Raw genomic sequence first — 20,611 nt, forward strand, 5'->3', positions numbered from 1 at the left:
AGTGATCTTAGAAGCGACCAGTGAAGAAGCGGGGATAGGAGCTATGAATCGACCCCTACAACCACAATTAGGTGAGCACACACCCGCACATGCAACTTCTCTCCAACCCTGGCCAAATTCCAACCAGTGTTATCTGAACGTTATCTTCTCACGTCTTATCACTGAAGATAAGGCGAGCCCAGCATTCCACTGCAGTAGTGGTCCAGTGCGGCCCGGTCCATCCCTCACAAGCGAGCATTCGATACTCACACTCACCGGGATCGAAGATGGTCTGGGTCATCGAAGACCAGAAACGGACTGTACCAGAATTAGCAGTAATCAGGAATCGTTAATTAAGACCGGGGAGGATTCGTTAAGACTGGGATTCGTAACGACAGAAATCCTCGGGATCCACCTGAACATCTCCACAGGTAAGAAAAAGCTTCAGTATAGAGCAACTGTAATATCGAATGAGACACTTGTGCAACATTCGGGTATCTTTATTGAGGAAACGTTTCGCCAGCCAGTGGTTTCTTCAGTCCAGTACAAAGAAGGATGGTGGAAGAAGAGCCTCATTCTTCAACTTCTCAGTTTTCTAAATCATTTACATCACAACCGAAATATCCTTTAGTTACGGATAATTTTCTCCTTCCACCAAGTTTTTGTAATTAATTGTGGTTCGCTTGATAAGCAGTTGCTACTAACAGCAATCTCCATATCAGCGATCGGCAAAGTGGCAATAATGTTAGTGATTCATTTGTAATGCCATATTTGTAGCTACAACAACAAGAGTTATGTTGGTTGTGTCCAGGCTTTAGTATTTCATGTATTATATATTTTGTTTTTATATCTCCAGTGGCTACAGTACTTCCGCGTCCTCTTGTAAGGCATTCCATTGTTTGTACTCACCTATATGTAGATGCAGGATACGAGTCTCGGCTCCTGGCCCCGCCTTTTCGCTGGTCGCTATTAGATTAATTTTTTCCTGACTTCCAGAGCCTTATCGCACCTCTTCTTAAAGCTATGCATAGATCCTGCCTCTACCACTTCATTCTTCAGGTCGATCCACTTCCTAACTACTCAATGACTGAAGAAATAGTTCTTAACTTCCCTGCGGTTCATCTGTGTTTTCACCTTCCAGCTGTTCCCTCATTTTTCTGTTTCCCGTCTCTTAAACAATCTGTCCCTGTCCACCATATCAGTTCCTCTAAATACTTTGAAAGTTGTCATCATATCACTTCTAGTCCTTCTCGCCTCTCTTTTCGAAGGACATATTCCTTAGCTCCGAGACTTGTCTTGTTGCAAACCTCTTCACTTTCTCCAAATTCTTGACATGCTTGACCAGGTGTGGGTTCCATACTTGTGCTGCATACTCCAATATGGGCCTGACGCACACTGTATACATTGTCGTGAATGACTCCTGAGTTAGATTTCTAGAACTAATCTTAGGTGTGTCTAATGCGCATTTGCTGCAACAATTATTCGGAGAGAGAAAGAGTCCTGGCCCTCTTCCTTTTACAGACACTGGTAATGGCTGATTTTTGCTTTGACTGTCGACGAGACTACACTGTGATTCGTCATCCCGTCACCCGCACCTGTGGCCACACCTCCTGCAGGGAGTGTGTCATCAAGCAACGACAGAGCCGACGCCAGTGCCACGCTTGCTTCATGAAGCAAATTGGCCTCAGAGAGCCTCGGGAAAGTCTCACAGAGCCAGCAGAGGGTGTACCAGCCACCTCCCTCACCACAGAACCTTCATCTCCCTCCTCCAGGATGACAGGAGCTGGTAGCACTCAACGTAAGGTGAGTCTTATTATAAAAATGAATGAAGCGCGAAATCCACGAGTCATACAGTGCCTGGGGAATAGGAGGCAATGTTGCTTGATCCGAGGATTAGGAAAGTAACTCCAGTTCCTTAAAGAAAAACACACTTTATGGAAATAAGTCACTTTGTCTAACTTTTCTGGGTTATCCCAGGTAATAATTTACACTGTGCATAACAATTGTACTTAAGTTAGGTAAGGCTTGTCAGGAAACACGACGAGTGTTTCCTGACGAGGGTCTTAGTCATATGATGACCCGCAGCTGGAGCTTTTGGTCACCTGAACGAGGCCTTCCACTGGTTTAAGGTCCACCTCTTTAAAAATCATGGTTATAATTATAATTGAATTAAAGTGTATCTGTACCTAAATAAACTTACACTGAGGATCCCCAGCCATCAACTTTCAAGTAACTTTAACCCCAAACTTATGAAAAAAAAAAAATAATTAATACATGATAAGATAAGCTTGTCTAAGTCCTCTACATATTGTTATTTTACGGACTGCTGTAGAATTATACAATAGTTGTAATGAATACTCAGTTGCTTTAGGCACATAATTATGTCAAATTATAATAATGTGATCTGGAATAACACGCAAAAAAGTTGAAATTATGGTGATGTGAGGAGCTGTGTCACCAAGGGTGTTGATGTTGAGTACGAAGGTCGTACTGCTGAGAGTAGTGAAGACAACATAAGTTAGTAGGTTTATTCAGAGACAGCACAATAAGTGTTTGGGGCCCAAGACTGTTTAACTGCCTCCCAGCATACGTAAGGGGGATATTACCAACGGACCCCTGGCTGTCTTCAAGAAGGCACTGGATAGGCACTTAAAGTCGGTACCTGATCAACTGGGCTGTGGTTCGTACGTCGGGTTGCGTGCGACCAGCAGTAACAGCCTGGTAGATCAGACCCTGATCCACCACGAGGCCTGGTCTCAGACCGGCCGCGGGGGCGTTAACCCCCGAAATCTTCTCCAGGTATACTCCAGGTAAAGGTACACAAATAGAGTTATATAAATTATCATACATAGCAGCATATGTGTAGATTACTCAGGATAACTCAAGAAAGTCTAGTTCAAGTTCAGAGTTTATTCTCTATAAGGATTACAATGCTGAGTTTACAGAATTTGGTTATGTGGTTTACACGTAGTAAAATAATAATTGCAGAGTGTGCCACTAGAACACCTAGCATGGCTAGGCATTTCGGGCAGACTTAAATTAAATCTTAAGTTTAAAATATTACAAAATTATGAGGTAAGTTGGTATTATGGCTAAGTGACTAAATACTAGTTTGTGAGTTTAGCAATGTGAATGCTTTTGTTTTGGCACTATACATAGTTTCAGTATTGGAGTATCACAGGCCAACTTATGACTAGTTAAGATTCATTATTTTGAGACTGATTGGCGTCCTTGTTATACCTTATTATTTAAACATTAAAAGGAGATACACTAGGAATAAGGTAAACGCTGCAGAAGAGGCTTCCCTTGGGACAAAGTTTCGCTCGAGCTTCATTATGTCATTAGTTGAAGCTCTACACAGAGCGAAACGTTGTCCTAATAGAAGCTTGTTCTACACGTGTCTTGTCTTCACTAAGATTATGTATACAGAGAGGTAAGAGTGTGTGTACTCACCTATTTGTACTCACCTATTTGTGGTTGCAGGGGTCGAGTCCTAGCTCCTGGCCCCGCCTCTTCACCGGTTGCTACTAGGCCCTCTCTCTCCCCGCTCCATGAGCTTTATCAAACCTCGTCTTAAAACTGTGTATGGTTCCTGCCTCCACTACGTCATTTTCTAGGCTATTCCACTGCCTTACAACTCTATGACTGAAGAAATACTTCCTACTATCTCTCTGACTCATTTGTGTCTTCAACTTCCAATTGTGGCCTCTTGTTTCTGTGTCCCCTCCCTGGAACATCCTGTCTTTGTCCACCTTGTCTATTCCACGCAGTATTTTATATGTCGTTATCATGTCTCCCCTGACCCTCCTGTCCTCCAGTGTGGTCAGGCCGATTTCCCTTAATCTTTCCTCATAGGACATTCCCCTTAGCTCTGGAACTAACCTTGTCGCAAACCTTTGTACTTTCTCTAGTTTCTTGACGTGCTTTATCAAGTGCGGGTTCCAAACAGGTGCTGCATACTCCAGTATGGGCCTGACATACACGGTGTACAGTGTCTTGAATGATTCCTTACTAAGGTATCGGAATGCTGTTCTCAGGTTTGCCAGGCGCCCATATGCTGCAGCAGTTATCTGATTGATGTGTGCTTCCGGAGACATGCTCGGTGTTATACTCACCCCAAGATCTTTCTCCTTGAGTGAGGTTTGCAGTCTTTGGCCACCTAGCCTATACTCTGTCTGTGGTCTTCTGTGCCCCTCCCCCATCTTCATGACTTTGCATTTGGCAGGATTAAATTCGAGAAGCCATTTGCTGGACCAGGTGTCCAGTCTGTCCAGGTCTCTTTGAAGTCCTGCCTGGTCCTCATCAGATTTAATTCTCCTCATTAACTTCACATCATCTGCAAACAGGGACACTTCTGAGTCTAACCCTTCCGTCATGTCGTTCACATATACCAAAAATAGCACTGGTCCTAGGACCGACCCCTGTGGGACCCCGCTCGTCACAGGTGCCCACTGTGATACATCATTACGTACCATGACTCGTTGTTGCCTCCCTGTCAGGTATTCTCTGATCCATTGCAGTGCCCTTCCTGTTATATGCGCCTGATGCTCTAGCTTCTGCACTAATCTCTTGTGAGGAACTGTGTCAAAGGCCTTCTTGCAGTCCAAGAAGATGCAATCAACCCACCCCTCTCTCTCTTGTCTTACTTCTGTTATTTTATCATAAAACTCCAGAAGGTTTGTGACACAGGATTTGCCTTCCGTGAATCCGTGCTGGTTGGCATTTATACTCCTGTTCCGTTCCAGGTGCTCCACCACTCTCCTCCTGATAATCTTCTCCATAATTTTGCATACTATACACGTCAATGACACAGGTCTATAGTTTAGTGCCTCTTTTCTGTCTCCTTTTTTAAAAATGGGAACTACATTTGCTGTCTTCCATACCTCAGGTAGTTGCCCAGTTTCCAGGGATGTGTTGAAGATTGTGGTAAGTGGCACGCACAACATATCTGCTCCCTCTCTAAGGACCCACGGGGAGATGTTGTCTGGTCCCATTGCCTTTGAGGTATCGATGTGTGTGTGTGTGTGTGTGTGTGTGTGTGTGTGTGTGTGTGTGTGTGTGTGTGTGTGTGTGTGTGTGTGTGTGTGTGTGTGTGTATATATACACTTGCTGAGTTTATTTAAATCCCCCAATTAACATTAAACAACGTTTTCGGTAATTTTAAAGGGGTGTACCGGTACACCAACGTTAAGTCTCGGTTTCAACAACACATTTGTATACTTTCATGGAAGAAATCACAATAAAATACGTGACTGCAAATATGAAAAAAATGCATACGTACCTTCATGTATTTACCTCTCAATTCCTTATCATCTTCCATTTCAGAGTGGAATACCAACGTTCGCAGACACCAAGAGGAGGTCTGATAACCCGGGAGCAGTGTTCAACAAGGTTTCAAACAGTATCCCCGGCGTTCACACAAGCCGTGTACCACCACCCACCATCTATGACCGCCGGGGAGCCACCAGTCACACTGACCTCCAGAAAGGGTCACGGGCCTGCGATAAGGTCAGGAACCAAGCGGTTGTTATCGTTGAGCTCGTGTGTTTATTAACTGTTATATTCAGAGAGTGTGTCGTTACTGAAGTCATCATGAAGAATCACCTAACATGAGTCTTCATATGACGACCCTTTCAGTGTTGCTCTATAGTCGAGTCGCAACCAGAGGCACTCACTGATGTACCCTGTTAGAAGACAGTCTGTAGTCACGTGAGTCGAGCAGCTGTGTCCGCCACGTTGGCGGTCAAACACGCTGTTTTCAAGCAAGAGCTATAATAACAATAACCTTTATTTCTACAAGTGCATGATAGGACGTATACAGGCCTAGTCGACATCAGTGACATACTGTATATATATGAATGGTATATAATACCAACGAGGAATTTGACAGACACATGTGCAACATCTGGGTATCTTTATTTGTAGACGTTTCGCCATCCAGTGGCTTTATCAATTCAATACAAGGGACTGATTATCTTTATATATAGTTCTACATTCTTCACATTATGTCCTTGTATTAATAAAGCCACTGGATGGTGAAACATCTACAAATAAAGATACTCAGATGTTGCACATGTATCTAATTCCACTTGTTATGCAGAGCATTTCGGGCAACTTAGGTTAATTTTGTCCCCAGGATACGACCCACACCAGTGGGCTAACACCCAGGTACCTATTTACTGTTAGGTGAGCAGGGACAGCAGGTATCTTAAGGAAACCCGCTCCAATATTTCCGCCCGTACCGGGGATCGAACCACGGACATCAATGTGTGAGCTGAGTGCGCTACCAACCGAGCATTTAGACAAAGGTAACAGACAGCAATTTCAGGTTCGTGTGAGCCGTACACAGCGACTTAGACGTTTTTTTTATGCGTAAAATTTTCAGAGACAGTTTTATTATTAATAAATATTAAAGAACATATAAAATTGATTTTATGATGGCAAATATACCTTGTAAATCGCCTGGTAACTTTCACAGGTCGGGAGTGTGGAGGCGAGAGCAGAGCAGAACCCGAGCATAAGAAACTTCATAAACAAATATGAACAGTTAGCACACAAATCAGGTCAACCCTCAAACCTGCTGCCCAACAAGGTATGTCCTTTGAATGTCTGCTAGTCAGTGACTCATAAGTCACCTGAACATCTGTCAGTCAATCATTCGTAAGTCACCAACATATCACTCATTAAATCATAAATAACCTAAGCATCTGTCAGTCAATGACTCATAAGTCACCTTGAAAACAAACAGCAATCAGAGGATCGAGCCTTCAGGACTGCCCATTCTGAAACACCCACACTTGTTTAGCGCTTCCCGGAACTATAATAATGCTAATTCATGGTTATTATTATTTATGGGGAAGCGCTAGACCCTTAGGGGGTCACACAAAGCCTAGGGACTGGGAGGTACTTAGGTTTGATCTCAGGAAGAGGATGATAGCTCCAGTCCCACGGAATTTGGGGAAACTTCTTGGATAAATCGTGATTTTTTTTCCTGCTGTTTGAGAATAGGCTTCACGAGTAGCGGGATTCAGGTGTGCAGTCATAGAATTTAAGAATTTTCAAGCACGGTGAGTAAGTCACACACGTAACTGGGGTATATTTATTGTCGAAACATTTCGCCCGCGCAATAGGCTCCGCATACAGGTGAATACTAATGACAGTATTCGACTGAAGAAGCGTTTCGGCCATAATGATACCCAAGTACTAAACTTGTGTGTCTTGTTCATATAACTAGTCGATATTGTATACTATTAAAATATGACACTTTTCTGGCACTTGTAGGAAATTCTATTTTTTCGCTAAAATTTCAATATATGTGTACTGTACACCATACTTTCAGGAACATGTAGGCGGTAATAGAAGATACCAGATCAGTGGTCAGGTGTCCAGAGAGGACGCAGCAGACGGCCACTACAATAAGCAAGGTACAGCTCTCAAACACTTGTCGAAGAGCACGGGAGAACTGAACATACTCCTACTGGAGAAGACGCCGAACACGACCTCTGGCAATAGTCAAGGAAGGCAAGGCCGATTCTACGGCAGCAGAGATGAGCTGAATCAGGGCATAACAGAAAGGAGGACTATCCCTTCCCTTCTGAAGCAACCAAGTTCAACGGAACACATGTTTGGTACCAGAACCATGACCAAACCTCGGGTCTTAGCCCAGCGAAGCTCATCACACGATGGTAGAGCAGAGGCGGACAATATCAGTGTAAACATCAGGAGGCCCACCTCCCTCAAGAGGCCTAATTCTCTCGAAGGGCTGGACAACACCAACAGAGAGCTACCGAACAAGCTACATCTTAGGAGAGGCTCACTCGGTCGCCTCTATAACCATGAACCAACGACCATGTACACCCCAAGAAAAGCCTCACACACAGAGCTCTCCATCGAGGGAGATAAACCGTCGAAGTTCACAAGGAACGTGAAGCCAGGTTATGCAGCCCAACACAGCAGCAGTACTAACAGCAAAAGTGCAAACATAAACAGCACCAACATTAGTAACAGCACCACCAACAGCAGCACCACCACCACCACCAGCAACAGCAGCAGCACCAGCAACAGCAACAACAGCAGCAGCAACAACAGCAGCAGCAACACAAGTCACAATCCTACACAACAGGTAAACATATGGTATTGCATCTTCCTATAGTTCTTGTAAAGGAATGTCAGCTTTATATATTTATCTCTAATTCATTAAGTTTTATCAGGTAATACCCACTGTAATAACAAGAAAAATAATGACAATTGCTCATTCCATTAAAATATTATATTAGCAAATACCATACAAATTTTATCAAAACTTCGCCTCGCCTCTCTCCAAAATTTCCAAAAATGCGACCACATTTTTTTTAGACAACTAAAACTTGTATTTGACAGCTGACAGTGTCACCAGATCACACACTGCAAACCTTCAATTTTTCATGCCCCACCGAAAATTCTACCCAGACAGTGTTTCTTATTAAGTAAGTTTTTAGGCACAGGTACAAATAAGTACAATTATCATACATAGTGTAAATTATCTAGGATAACTCCAAACAAGTCGAAGTGACTAATTTCCAATGGGATCCAATTATTCAGTAATTCAAGTGTTCTTGCGTGTATATTGCCGCCCTAACTCCCTTCCCGTTATTTATATCACCTTACACCTGCTGTCCCTGTTTACCTAGCAGTAAGTAGGTACCTGGGTGTTAGTTGACTGTTGCGAGTCGCATCGTGGGGGACAAGATTAAGGACCTGGATGTAAATAAGACAGTCCTCGATGACGCACTGACTTCATTAGGGTATCCTGGGTATGATGTAAATAGTTTAGAAAAACGACAAGTTAAAGGATGGCTCGTAGCTTGGTAGGCACAGCTCTCGAGTCACACGCTGAAGGTCCAGGTTCGATTCCCGGCATGAGTGAAAACATTGGGAGTGTTTCTTTACACATGTCCATGTTAGCCTATCAGTAAAAGGGAACCTGGGTGTTAGTCGACTGGTGTGGGTCGCATCCTGGGACAAAATTGACCTAATTTGCCTGAAATGCTCAGCATAACAAGCAGCTTTCTATATAGCAGTATGTCAACTAGGCTTGTATACCTTGTACTTGTAGAAATAGATATATTATTAAAGAGACACTTGTACAAGTCTCTTTCATCATCCTGGGTGACTAGCCTACCGGGGTAAAAATGTCAACAAATATTGTTTTATCTTATCACCCATGTGGATGATTCAGGACTGGTGAAGGCTCTTGCCTCCATTCACTTACATATGTCCAGTGCCTCACCAGCATTCTCTTTACGTTGCACTCGATCTCGAGAAAATTGCACAATCCTTCGAGGGAGTTTCCTCGAGTACCGAGAAAGTATTGATGAAAGTTTGAGGCGGTTATAAGACAGTTACGGATAAATGCATATCACAGAAAATTATCGTTATTGGGGTGACTTTTGTTCAGCTCGCCCTCTGCATAACCCGTGTAAGATTTCGTTCGGATTTTTAAACCCGGAGGGTTAGCCACCCAGGATAACCCAAGAAAGTCAGTACGTCATCGAGGACTGCCTAACTTATTTCCATTGGAGTCCTCAATCTTGTCCCCCAGGATGCGACCCACACCAGTCTACTAACACCCAGGTACCTATTTGCTGCTAGGTGAACAGGACAACAGGTGTAAGGAAACGTGTCGAAATGTTTTCACCCGCCGGGAATCGAACCCGGACCCTCCATGTGTGAAGCGGGAACTTTAGCCACCAGGCCACCATCATCACGTCGAAGTTTATTTAGGTACAGATGCACAAAAGTACAACTATCATACATAGTAACATGTTATAATCGCAAAAAAGCGATACAAGATGCAAAACAACCAGAGGGGGAATTGAATGATAGCAACACGATAGGCCTAGAGCTATCATTCAGCTCCCCCCGGTGGTTGTTTTACATAGTAACATATGTTTAAATTACCTAAAATGACCCAAAAAAGCTTAGGTAACAGGCTGTTGCTGCTGCTAGTATCGGCTGCGTCAGAATGCCGAAGCTCAAGTTTCTTGTTGTTCCATCAAGGTCTAGGTTCGAGGCGAAGCTTAGGGAGAAAAAAAAACTTTTCTCCCATATTCCCTCATATTTGCTAATTGATAATAGTCCAGGACGGACCGAAACGTCGTCCATGTTGTGAAATAATTGTTAACCCTTAAACTGTTCGTTCAACGATGTTTAACGTACTGAAAAATGTCAGGTATTGCCTGACAAGTACTGGAGAACAAATCTATTATAGACGATGTTTCGTGCTATGTAGAGCTTTATCGACTCTAGAGATGCTCTACGCAGAGCGAAACGTTCTCTGTAATTAAGGATCGTTCCACACTGTCTTTACATGCCGCTTAATTAAAGCGCTTAGTTCTTTTGTGTTCTCTCTGAAGTGTTTGTAGTCTGTGGTGTTTGTGTCTTGCCAGGAGGTGAGCATGGAGACGGCCGGCATCCACGCAGCCAGACCCATCATCATTGTTGAGTCCAGAGACCCACTATCAACCCTGGATGACGACAACTGGGTAAGTGAACGTAGCCGCGACGGCTGAACGCGACCATGAGTCTGAACGCAACCGTGAATGACCGAACGCGGCTTTGAGTGAGTGAACGCGGCCAAATATGTCTGAACGCGGCCAAATGTGTCTGAACGCTATTGGAAGTGACTGGATACTGCTTTGAGTGTCTGAAGACAGCCCACAGGCACTACATAATCCCTACGGGTTTAGCGCTCCCCATGATTATAATAATTATAATAACTACTGTCTGAGCCTAGCTAGCTGCGACAGAAGCTTGTTTTATCTCCGGATTACAGGACGGAGGATCGAGCCTCCAGTTGGTTTAGCGTTTCACATAAATATAAGAAATACTGCCTGAGCATGGAACTGTAACCATACAGATTGTAAAAATCATCCAATGCAACCTGTATTTTGTAGGGAAATCAGTTTACAATGGAACCTCGGTGTTCGAACGCACCGAACCTCGACCAAACTGAGAGTCCGAACAATTTTGTTCGGAAAAAACTGACCCAATCTTTGAACGTTTTTCTGGAGTCCGAACGCGCTGACTTGTTTAAAATTCAATTGTAAAAAAAAAAAACTTTACAGGAAAACCCTGTTTCAAAAGTGCTTTGAAGTGACCTCTGACACTGACCTGACTCTCAGAGACTTGGAAGAGTTCAACATCTTCCAGTGTGTGTGAGGCTGATAATTAAAGCCTGGGTAATAATGTTTCGGACATCGAACTTTTCGCAGTTCGAACACCACCTAGGAACCAATTGAGTTCAAATACTGGGGTTCCACTGTATCTTTTAGAGGCGCGTGAGTTTCCCTGTCTCCTAATATGTTTATTTTTCCACTATAATTTACCCTGTCCATAATTACTATCGCATTTACTTTATCTGTTTCGTAAGGTGAAGTCCAGGATCTCTCTTTAATTCATGGTATAACTTATCAAATCTTTGAAGACAATTGTGTTGTAGGGGTGTGAGCACAACTCAGACTTCTACAACACAATTGTCCTCAAACATTTAAGTTATATCATGAATTAAGGAAAGATCCTGGACTTCACCTTACGAAAACAGACAAAGTAAATACGATAGTAATTATGGACAATGTGCATTATAGTGGAAAAATAACATATTATTAGAAGACAGGGGATCTGACGTGCCCCTTAAGTGCTAAAGCCTTGTGCCATGTGCTTACATCATTAGTAAATTATGTAAAACAAAGCCAAATTAATTGGATACTGTCAAAACAATCCACCACGCAGGAGACGCAGGAGCAGCAACAGGTGACAGCTATCCTAAAGGCAGAAGACTACAAACGGATCATCTCAGCACTCAAGACGGAGCTGAGGAGTGTCACACACAAGAAGGAAAGCGCTGAGAAGGATTGTCTCAGCATCCAGGTGTGTTTGAGGCAATTCTGCTCTGGGGGAGAACTCAGGTTTGATCTGAAGGAGGAGAACGCCTTGGATCAAGAGAGGTTCATAAGCATCAGGGGATTTTCTTTGAAGTGTTCAGATCAGGAGCTGTGATGTGATGAATCATATTGTTATTAATCGTATTATTCATTGTCTTTAACCTTATTATTATTAATCGTATTATTCGTTGTCTTTAACCTTACTACCCTCTCAGGAGGAACTGAAACAAACCAGGAAAGAGGTAATCAAGGGTAAGACAGAGCAGTTGGTCTTGAGACAAGAGCTGACCAAGTTGGAACATCTGGTCACCACTCAGGACACACACATCGCCAACATGGAACAAGAAATTCAGGAGCTCAAAAGACCATCATCTTCAGGCGGGGAGGTGAGACTCTTAAGTGTAAATGAGGCTATGTCAGGCCCTGAAATCTATGTTGTGCTCGAAGAATTCTACTTGTGGTGTCTGTTTTCAGTGGTCGTAGTTGCATGAGCACAACTATGCTCGTAGTGTGTACGTGAGTGTTATTATTATTATTGAAGATTTGCCGGTATTCTCCCGGCCCGGGCCTTTTCCAAGTGGTGACCCGGCCTTGGCTCCCTGTCTTGGGAGTGTCTGAGACCTAAGTCTCCCATGGGAGGAGGTAAAAGTACCCCCTCATCTTTGGGACCAACTGTCCCCAGGCCTAGCCACATTCCCCGCCCTCACGGGGGTCTTAGGGAGAAGCTAGGCCTCTCTGGTCTGCCATCCCCGCCCCAAGAGGGCTAATGGGAATGACAGTCTTGTGAGCTGCAGGCTCTGGCTCAGGCACCTACCCTACCCTAGAAGGGCTGGGCATGGTGTCGATCTACGTGAGTGTTTATTATTATTATTAAAGATTCGCCGGTATTCTCCCGGCCCGGGCCTTTTCCAAGTGGTGGCCCGGCCTTGGCTCCCTCTTTAGGGAGTGTCTGAGACCTAAGTCTCCCATGGGAAGAGGCAGAAGTACCTCCTCATCTTTGGGACCAACTGTCCCCAGGCCTAGCCACAAGCTAGGCCTCTCTGGTCTGCCATCCCCGCCCTAAGGGGGCAAATGGGAATGACAGTCTTGTGAGCTAAAGGCTCGGGCTCAGGCACCTACCCTACCCTAGAAGGGTTAGGCATGGTATCGATCTACGTGTGTTTTTTTTTTTTTTTTTTTTTCGCCGGTATTCTCCCGGCCCGGGTCTTCTCCAAGTAGTGGTGACCCGGCCTTGGCTCCCTATCTGGGGAGTGTCTCGAGACTTAAGTCTCCCATGGGAGGAGGTACAAGTACCTCCTCATCTTTGGGACCAAGTGTCCCCAGGCCTAGCCACATTCCCCGCCCTCACGGGGCTCGTAGGGAGAAGCTAGGCCTCTGGTCTGCCATCTACCCCGCCTCAAAGGGGCTCGTGGGGATGGCAGTCTTATGAGCTGCAAATGGTAGCAAGCTCAGGCATTATACCGTCAAGAGGAAGAATATAGACACATTTGTAACATCTGAGTATCTTTATGCTGGTAGTGTTCCCACTTCAGGTTTCACTCTGATATAATACTTGCTAAGGTTGCCGTTAATTGTAGCACATTCGTCTTAATCGTCAATGCTTGATATTTCTCCCAGTGATGTGTTATATTGGGCTTTTTCCTTGGTAGGGCATTCACAATATCACTACGAACCTAAACCGAGGTGCTCATCCTTGCAACTTTGCTCTTACGTCACTCTTGCTCACTGATATCACCCTTGCCCCCCCCCCCCTGTGATGTCATTCTTGCGCAGTCTGACTTTGTCCTTGCCCAATTCTGACGTTACTCGCCTGTTCATAATTTAATATTTTTTGTAACCCTGCTTGTTTCGTCCTATCTTCCCTACATTCCCACCACTTTCACATATTTGAAGGTCATGTCCATGTGGTCGCTGGCTCCTACCAGCACTGCATCCAATTCCAAGTAAGTCCTATTTGATTTGAGTGAAGACCCAATCTAGCAGTGGTGGTTTGTCATCTCTTACCCATCTGGCATCTTTGACATGTTTCACCAAGAACACTATAAGAAAACTTTATACATTGTTTTATTTTCCATGTGTGTCTTCTACCAAGATGTTCCCAGCTCTCGAGTCCATCTCACTGGTATTGAAACTTCCCATAATTAGTAGCTTCACCTTGACTCGAACTGCTCTCTGTCGTGTCTCGAGAATACACCTCAATCTTGTTATAAATTGTTTTCATCCTTAAGAATTGGTCGGAGAGTGTAGGTTACTGCTACTGTTATCATGGGTTCTACTGTTATCTTGGGTTCTACTGTTATCTGGGATCCTACTGTTATCTGGGATCCTCCTGCTATCTGGGATCCTACTGTTGCAATGGTTGCTACTGCAGTATATCTGTAGTTTCTGCACTGAAGGTTCAGAGGTGTGCAGGCAAACTGGGATGTCAAGAAGAGTGTCGAGAATATGTTGATTATCGTTTGCAATGTGCAAGAAAGGGGTGTCATTTTTAATGTCTTACAGGGATCAGAATTTTTATTTATGTTCTAGTATGTATGCCATTTACGAACTGTTTATGAAGTATATTTGTGGTCACAGTTGGGCTCAAGCTACCCTCGTGGTTTGTGAAAATATACCTAGTTGGGTGAATCCTATTAGAGCCAGCTGGGTCCAGTGGTTAACGCACTGGTCTGTTACTTTTAGGACACGCCCCACCTTAGGTTCAAACCCCACCCGCTCCGTGATTTTTTTTTTATTACGATTTCGTGAGTAATCAAGTTTGATCTAAAGACGGGAAGGGTGGTTCCAAATCCTTGGACTAAGAACCATTCAACTGCAGCGAAGAAACACTAATTCGATTTATTATTGTTATTATTATTATTATTATTATTATTATTTAAAAAACAAGTGCCAGACCCATATGGGACACTAATTCGAGTGCGAACACTTGCATCAGAGACTGAGAGAGGAGGTTGAAGAGGAACTGAGGAGTAAGGAACACCAATGGCTCAGTGAACGACTAGACAAGGAGCGGACCATCGAAGCTCTGCAGCTGGAGCTGCGCGAGACCAGGCAGCAGCTGCAGCAGTACCACCAGGTGAATATTACATCGACTGTGGCTCACAAAATGTTATATATAACAATGGCTTTCTTAGATGTAATATGTTTTCATAAAACTGTAACCACACCTGGTGATGGACCAGGCCACGGGGGCGTTCACCCCCGGAACACCCTCCAGGTATATAAACTGTAATAACTATGCACTGTAATATGTTATCTTTAAGCTTTGAACCCTTGTATTATTCTTTAAGTACTAAACACTTGTGTTATTCTGTAAGTGTTAAACACCTGTGTTATTCTGTTAAACCCTTGTGTTATTCAGAGTAAGGAATGAGGCTGCTGATTTTAACAAGTAATGAGCCAGGGTACAGTTGCATTTATCGGTGGCAGCTAAATTTACCAGAGCTGAAACAATTTGCTGTGAGTGGGAGGTAATCAGGTTTGATCGGGTGGAAAGCTCTTGAATCAGAGAGAATTTTCACTAGTGTTAAGGCAGCCTCCATGAAGGAGCGAGGTGGTAGTGACGGGTCGGGCTGCCTGTGTTCATACCAGCCTAGCATGACATCCTTTTTCTCGTGTTATTTAGTTCTTAAATCTAAATCATAACACCTGACTGATAATGACAAAGCATTTACTTCAGATCTGAAGTTTTTTGTTATCTAGATACAAAATAAAATCAAGAAAATAGCACTACTGATAGATGAACCACTCCCTACCAGATTTTAATTCATAAAAGTTTTTCATCCATCTTTACACTTCGTGCAACTTTTCCATTAATACTGTTAGCTAGAATCATAGGAAGTCACGTTTTCGTCCCGACAATAACTTGAAAGGCATGGATGAAATCTTGAAATTACCTGTGTTTCTGTTGTCCTTCTTATGAGACTAAGCGGGGATCAGACCGACATTTTCCAACGATCGATCGAGCCTCCGCCAGTCCTTGCGTTGAATAAAAAAGAATAATTCCAGATAAAGTTAAGAATTAAATAAATATCTTATGAACGATGCAGCAGGAGGACCTTGTTGGGGAGTTGAAACATCAACTGACGAAGAGCGAGCATGAGATCTCCATCCTGAAGGTGCAGCTGCGGGAGAAAGAAACGGAGACCAGGAGGTACAGAGCCTTGGCCTCCAAGTCCCCTCTGGCCTTGCAGGTGAGTCCAACTTCTACTTTAGGCAAATATATGAGAATAGTTCTGTTTGAGAAAGACCTGTCTAGCATAGGCTAGGAGGCCTACCGCAGTGATCTATGGTTTTATGTTCCTGTCATCAGCACTTGCAGGATTGTAGATGAATGGTTCAAAGAACCGACAAGTTGATAAATTAGACACGTGTGCAACAGCTGGGTGTGTCTAATTTATCAACTTGTCGGTTCTTTGAACCATTCATCTACATTCCTGTCTGACACAGCAACATCTTGGGATCTTAATACAGAGAATTCTTCACTTGCCTAACCTTTGGGCACGACCTACTTCCACATTGGATAAATGTGATACCAATCTTCAATAAAGATACCCAAGTGTTGCACACGTGTCTAATTTATCAACTTGCAGGATTACCTCTTTTTTTTATTACACAGGTTAATTCAAAGCCTAAGCGTTATCCTCAATCGACTCATTTCAAAGCACAACCAATTCTAAGAGATACTACCTTCCCCCCAAGATGCCACCCACAACAATCGATTCGTACCCAAGATACCAATGAAAGCTTGCCCCGTTACCTGTCTTTTCCTCAGTATTGTCTGTAATAGGCATTAGTATTCAATGTGAAAACACTATTTATGCTTGCAGAGAGAGGCGCCCGTGGGACTCCCTAACTTTGGCAACACCTGCTACATCAACTCCATCATCCAGTGTCTTTATAGCATACAGGCTCTTCGGCAGTATTTTATCAGTGAGAAATACAAGTAAGTCTGAAAAATCAATTATTAAATTATGTGGAACCAAAAGTTACAGCAGTAGACCCATGCTCGTGGTGTCCCGTCTTCAGCTTGTAATATCTTAGTGTATATCAGGTTAATGTGCTAATTTCTGTTGACTAGCGATTGCAAATTAGTTTATTTATCGTATAAATTAGGCTCTCATGTAGGGTAAACTCTGATAGAGGTAATATTATAGGTAGAAGACTGTTATGGAGATAACAGAATGGATAAGAGACAGTCATAAATTAAAAAAAAGGGGGGAGGGGAATTTCTACATGCTCGAACTGCCGACCCACGAAAAGTGGGGCAAGCAGCCTACCCTTCTGCACTACGAATATTGAATGATATTTCACACAGATCTCTCAATAAGTCCACCAGGTCATTCACAATTTATTATGGGTGAATGACTGTCGTGTAAAATATATAATTCTAAGGTTATCTTTGAAAAAAATGTTCCATATGAGACACTTTCCTGGAGAATTATATAAATGATTTAGAAAACCGAGAAGTTGACGAATGAGATACTTGTTTCACATTTTTGGGTATCTTTACTGTGAAACCGTTCCGCTAGCCAGTGACTGGCTAGCGGAACGTTTCCACGCCAGTGACTGGCTAGCGGAACGTTTCCACGCCAGTGACTGGCTAGCGGAAAGTTTCCACGCCAGCGGATTAATGAGACACAAGTGCGTCATTAATCAACATTCTTGGATGTTTATGGTTGAAAGATTGGCATGGTATGTATATTACAGACGAAGACCTAGCTTGAAGAATGTGGTAGTGAACCAACTGGGTGATGGGTGACACGGTATACACAGATGGCCGACACGCAGGCCACATCACAAGACTGCCATTCCCATTAGCCTCCTTGAGGTGGGGATGGCAGATCAGAGAGGCCTAGCTTTTCCCTACGAGCCCCGTGAGGGCGGGGAATGTGGCTAGACCTGGGGACAGTTGGTCCCGACGATGAGGAGGTATTGTACCTCCTCCCATGGCAGACATTAGTCTGAGATACTCCCGAGAAAGGGAGCCAAGGCCGGGCCACCACTTAAAGAAGGCCTGGACCGGGAGAGTACCAGCGAATCAAGAAGCAGGCCACAGCATGGACCAAACTGCTTGTGTGGATTATTGACAACAATGTACATGTACCAGAGCAACCCTCTAATGGGACAACGCTTCTCTGTGCAGAGCTTTATTAAGTCAATTCATTGACTGAATAAAGCTCCACATAGAGCGAAACGTTGTCACAATAGATCGTTTTTCTGCAGACCCGAGTCCTTTCTTAATGGCCGTTGGCAGCGTACCTTTGTAACCATCCTGTGTAAGGTGATACAGGGTGTTTCAAGAGGATGGACCCAATTTCAAAGCAGTCTGAGATTGGGTCCATCTCTTTGAAACACCCTGTATTTAACAACTGTGTCTCACGTGTTGCGTGCTAATGTGTTCTGGTGTGTCCACTAGCACACCATCGATCCCATTACAGGTGTTAACACAAACCATCTTTGCCCTTTTAAAGGAGGAAAAAAACGAACTAGCGTTACCCTTTTAGTTTAGACCGAACCAACTTTTTTTCCCTTTCAGAAAGTGCATGAAACATCTTTTCTTACTAGAAGGACCTGAACTATATTACTCCTTGACAGGAAGGACCTGAACTATATTACTCCTTGACAGGAAGAACCTGAACTATATTACTCCTTGACAGGAATGACCTGAACTATATTACTCCTTGACAGGAAGGACCTGAACTATATTACTCCTTGACAGGAAGGACCTGAACTATATTACTCCTTGACAGGAAGGACCGGAACTATATTACTCCCTGACAGGAAGGACCGGAACTATATTACTCCCTGACAGGAAGGACCTGAACTATATTACTCCCTGACAGGAAGGACCTGAACTATATTACTCCCTGACAGGAAGGACCTGAACTATATTACTCCCTGACAGGAAGGACCTGAATTATATTAATCCCTGACAGGAAGGACCTGAACTATATTACTCCTTGACAGGAAGGACCTGAACTATATTACTCCCTGGCAGGAAGGACCTGAACTATATTACTCCTTGACAGGAAGGACCTGAACTATATTACTCCCTGGCAGGAAGGACCTGAACTATATTACTCCCTGGCAGGAAGGACCTGAACTATATTACTCCTTGACAGGAAGGACCTGAACTATATTACTCCCTGGCAGGAAGGACCTGAACTATATTACTCCCTGGCAGGAAGGACCTGAACTATATTACTCCCTGGCAGGAAGGACCTGAACTATATTACTCCCTGACAGTGTAACGTGGGGGTTCTAGGTGGTGTAGTAATACACTTGGGTATGGCTGGTAACACTTGTATTTGCAGAGTCGTGAGGGGAAGCCCAGCCTAGCCTTGTTCTTGCCTGTGGGTCTATCCGGGAACTGAGAGAGAGGCAGGGTAACTGACGCTCACATGTGGCACCACGTGACGTCACATGCTATCCCCTAGGCCTAGCAAGGGATCGTATATATAAAATATATAGATGGTATTAACTACGATACTCAGATATGCTACACAAACATATTCAGTAGCTATGCTGACAACAGAAAGGACCTGAACTATATTACTCCCTGACAGAAAGAACCCGAACTATATTACTCCTTAAAATGAAGGACCTGAACTATATTTCCCCCCCTGACAGAAAGGACCTGAGCTCTCTTTCTCCCTGACAGGAAGGACCTGTACTATGTTACTCCCTGACAAGAAAGACCTGAACTATCTCTCTCCCTTACAGGAAGGACCTGAACAATATGAGCGAGCAGAAGGGGGAGGTGGCACTGTCACTCGCCGAGGTCTTCCAAGCTCTCAACTCTGGTACTAAGACTGACGAGTCCATCAGGAAATTTAAGGTTGGTCTGTCTCACGTATGTTCCTCACTTCCCTAACATGGCGCCCCTCACTACACCACAATGATCCTTACTTCAGTAATATGAGCCAAGCTCGCTACACCACTGATACACAAATTTCCCGCACATAGGAGAGAGAGGAGCTTACAACGACGTTTCGGTCCGACTTGGACCATTTGATCCTGGTTGCATTAATATGACGCTCGTTACAGTACTGATTGATGCCTTCACATCACTCTGAGGCTCACTATCAACATGGACTCTCCACAGAAAGTGATGGCAAAGCACGACAGTGAGTTTGAGGGCCATGATCAGCAGGAGGCCCACGACCTGTTCTTAGCTCTGCTGCAGTGCCTGCATAACGACCTCTCCAAGGTAAGGCGCTCTGGAAGGCCAGTCTGGCTACATAGGACTATATTTATATTGGTATTTTGAGGGAGGACCGAGTCCCCACTACTGCTTGCTCTAAGACAGACAGACAGACACACACACACACACACACACACACACACACACACACACACACACACACACACACACACACACACACACACACACACACCGTGTATGTCATGCACATATTGTAATATGAAGCACCTGTATGGACCCACATCTGTATTATTATTATTATTAATTATTATTTTTATATGAAACGCTAAGCCTGATCCTCCTGCAAAGAGTGAAAGAGAAACTCTTCTCTCTTAGGATTCCCCACCTTGTGAGACTAATAGTTGAAATGGCTGTAATATTTTAAAGAATTATTTATGACTTCTGTAACTTTGTGCTGTCTCCCATGATGAGGCTGTGGGAACACAATAAACTAGCCTCACTAGCGGCATTAAGTAAACGCATTTTTTTTTTCAGTCTAGCAACA

At 43.8% G+C, this 20,611-nt stretch overlaps 1 protein-coding gene across 3 annotated transcripts in view; it reads left to right on the top strand.

The window, feature by feature from the left end:
• Positions 1-187: 187 nt before the first annotated feature.
• The window catches only part of LOC128684865 (ubiquitin carboxyl-terminal hydrolase 8), a 24,906-nt gene continuing 4,482 nt past the window's right edge, over positions 188-20,611 (top strand). The window contains exons 1-14 of one of the 3 annotated variants that reach the window (XM_070100360.1): positions 188-410; positions 1,501-1,782; positions 5,305-5,487; positions 6,458-6,571; positions 7,319-8,101; positions 10,383-10,502; positions 11,749-11,886; positions 12,116-12,286; positions 14,836-14,976; positions 15,953-16,093; positions 16,730-16,845; positions 19,626-19,740; positions 20,008-20,112; positions 20,602-20,611. The exon at positions 20,602-20,611 is cut by the window's right edge and continues 176 nt beyond it. In XM_070100360.1, the coding sequence (XP_069956461.1) occupies positions 1,510-1,782; positions 5,305-5,487; positions 6,458-6,571; positions 7,319-8,101; positions 10,383-10,502; positions 11,749-11,886; positions 12,116-12,286; positions 14,836-14,976; positions 15,953-16,093; positions 16,730-16,845; positions 19,626-19,740; positions 20,008-20,112; positions 20,602-20,611 (2,410 nt within the window). In that variant the 5' untranslated portion in view covers positions 188-410; positions 1,501-1,509. Of the gene's footprint in view, positions 411-1,500; positions 1,783-5,304; positions 5,488-6,457; positions 6,572-7,318; positions 8,102-10,382; positions 10,503-11,748; positions 11,887-12,115; positions 12,287-14,835; positions 14,977-15,949; positions 16,094-16,729; positions 16,846-19,625; positions 19,741-20,007; positions 20,113-20,601 lie in introns of all 3 variants that reach the window. The other 2 variants (XM_070100357.1, XM_070100369.1) reach the window with 2 other exon arrangements.

This window comes from Cherax quadricarinatus, chromosome 5 (genome assembly GCF_038502225.1).
Source record: "Cherax quadricarinatus isolate ZL_2023a chromosome 5, ASM3850222v1, whole genome shotgun sequence".
Lineage (NCBI taxonomy): Eukaryota > Metazoa > Arthropoda > Malacostraca > Decapoda > Parastacidae > Cherax > Cherax quadricarinatus.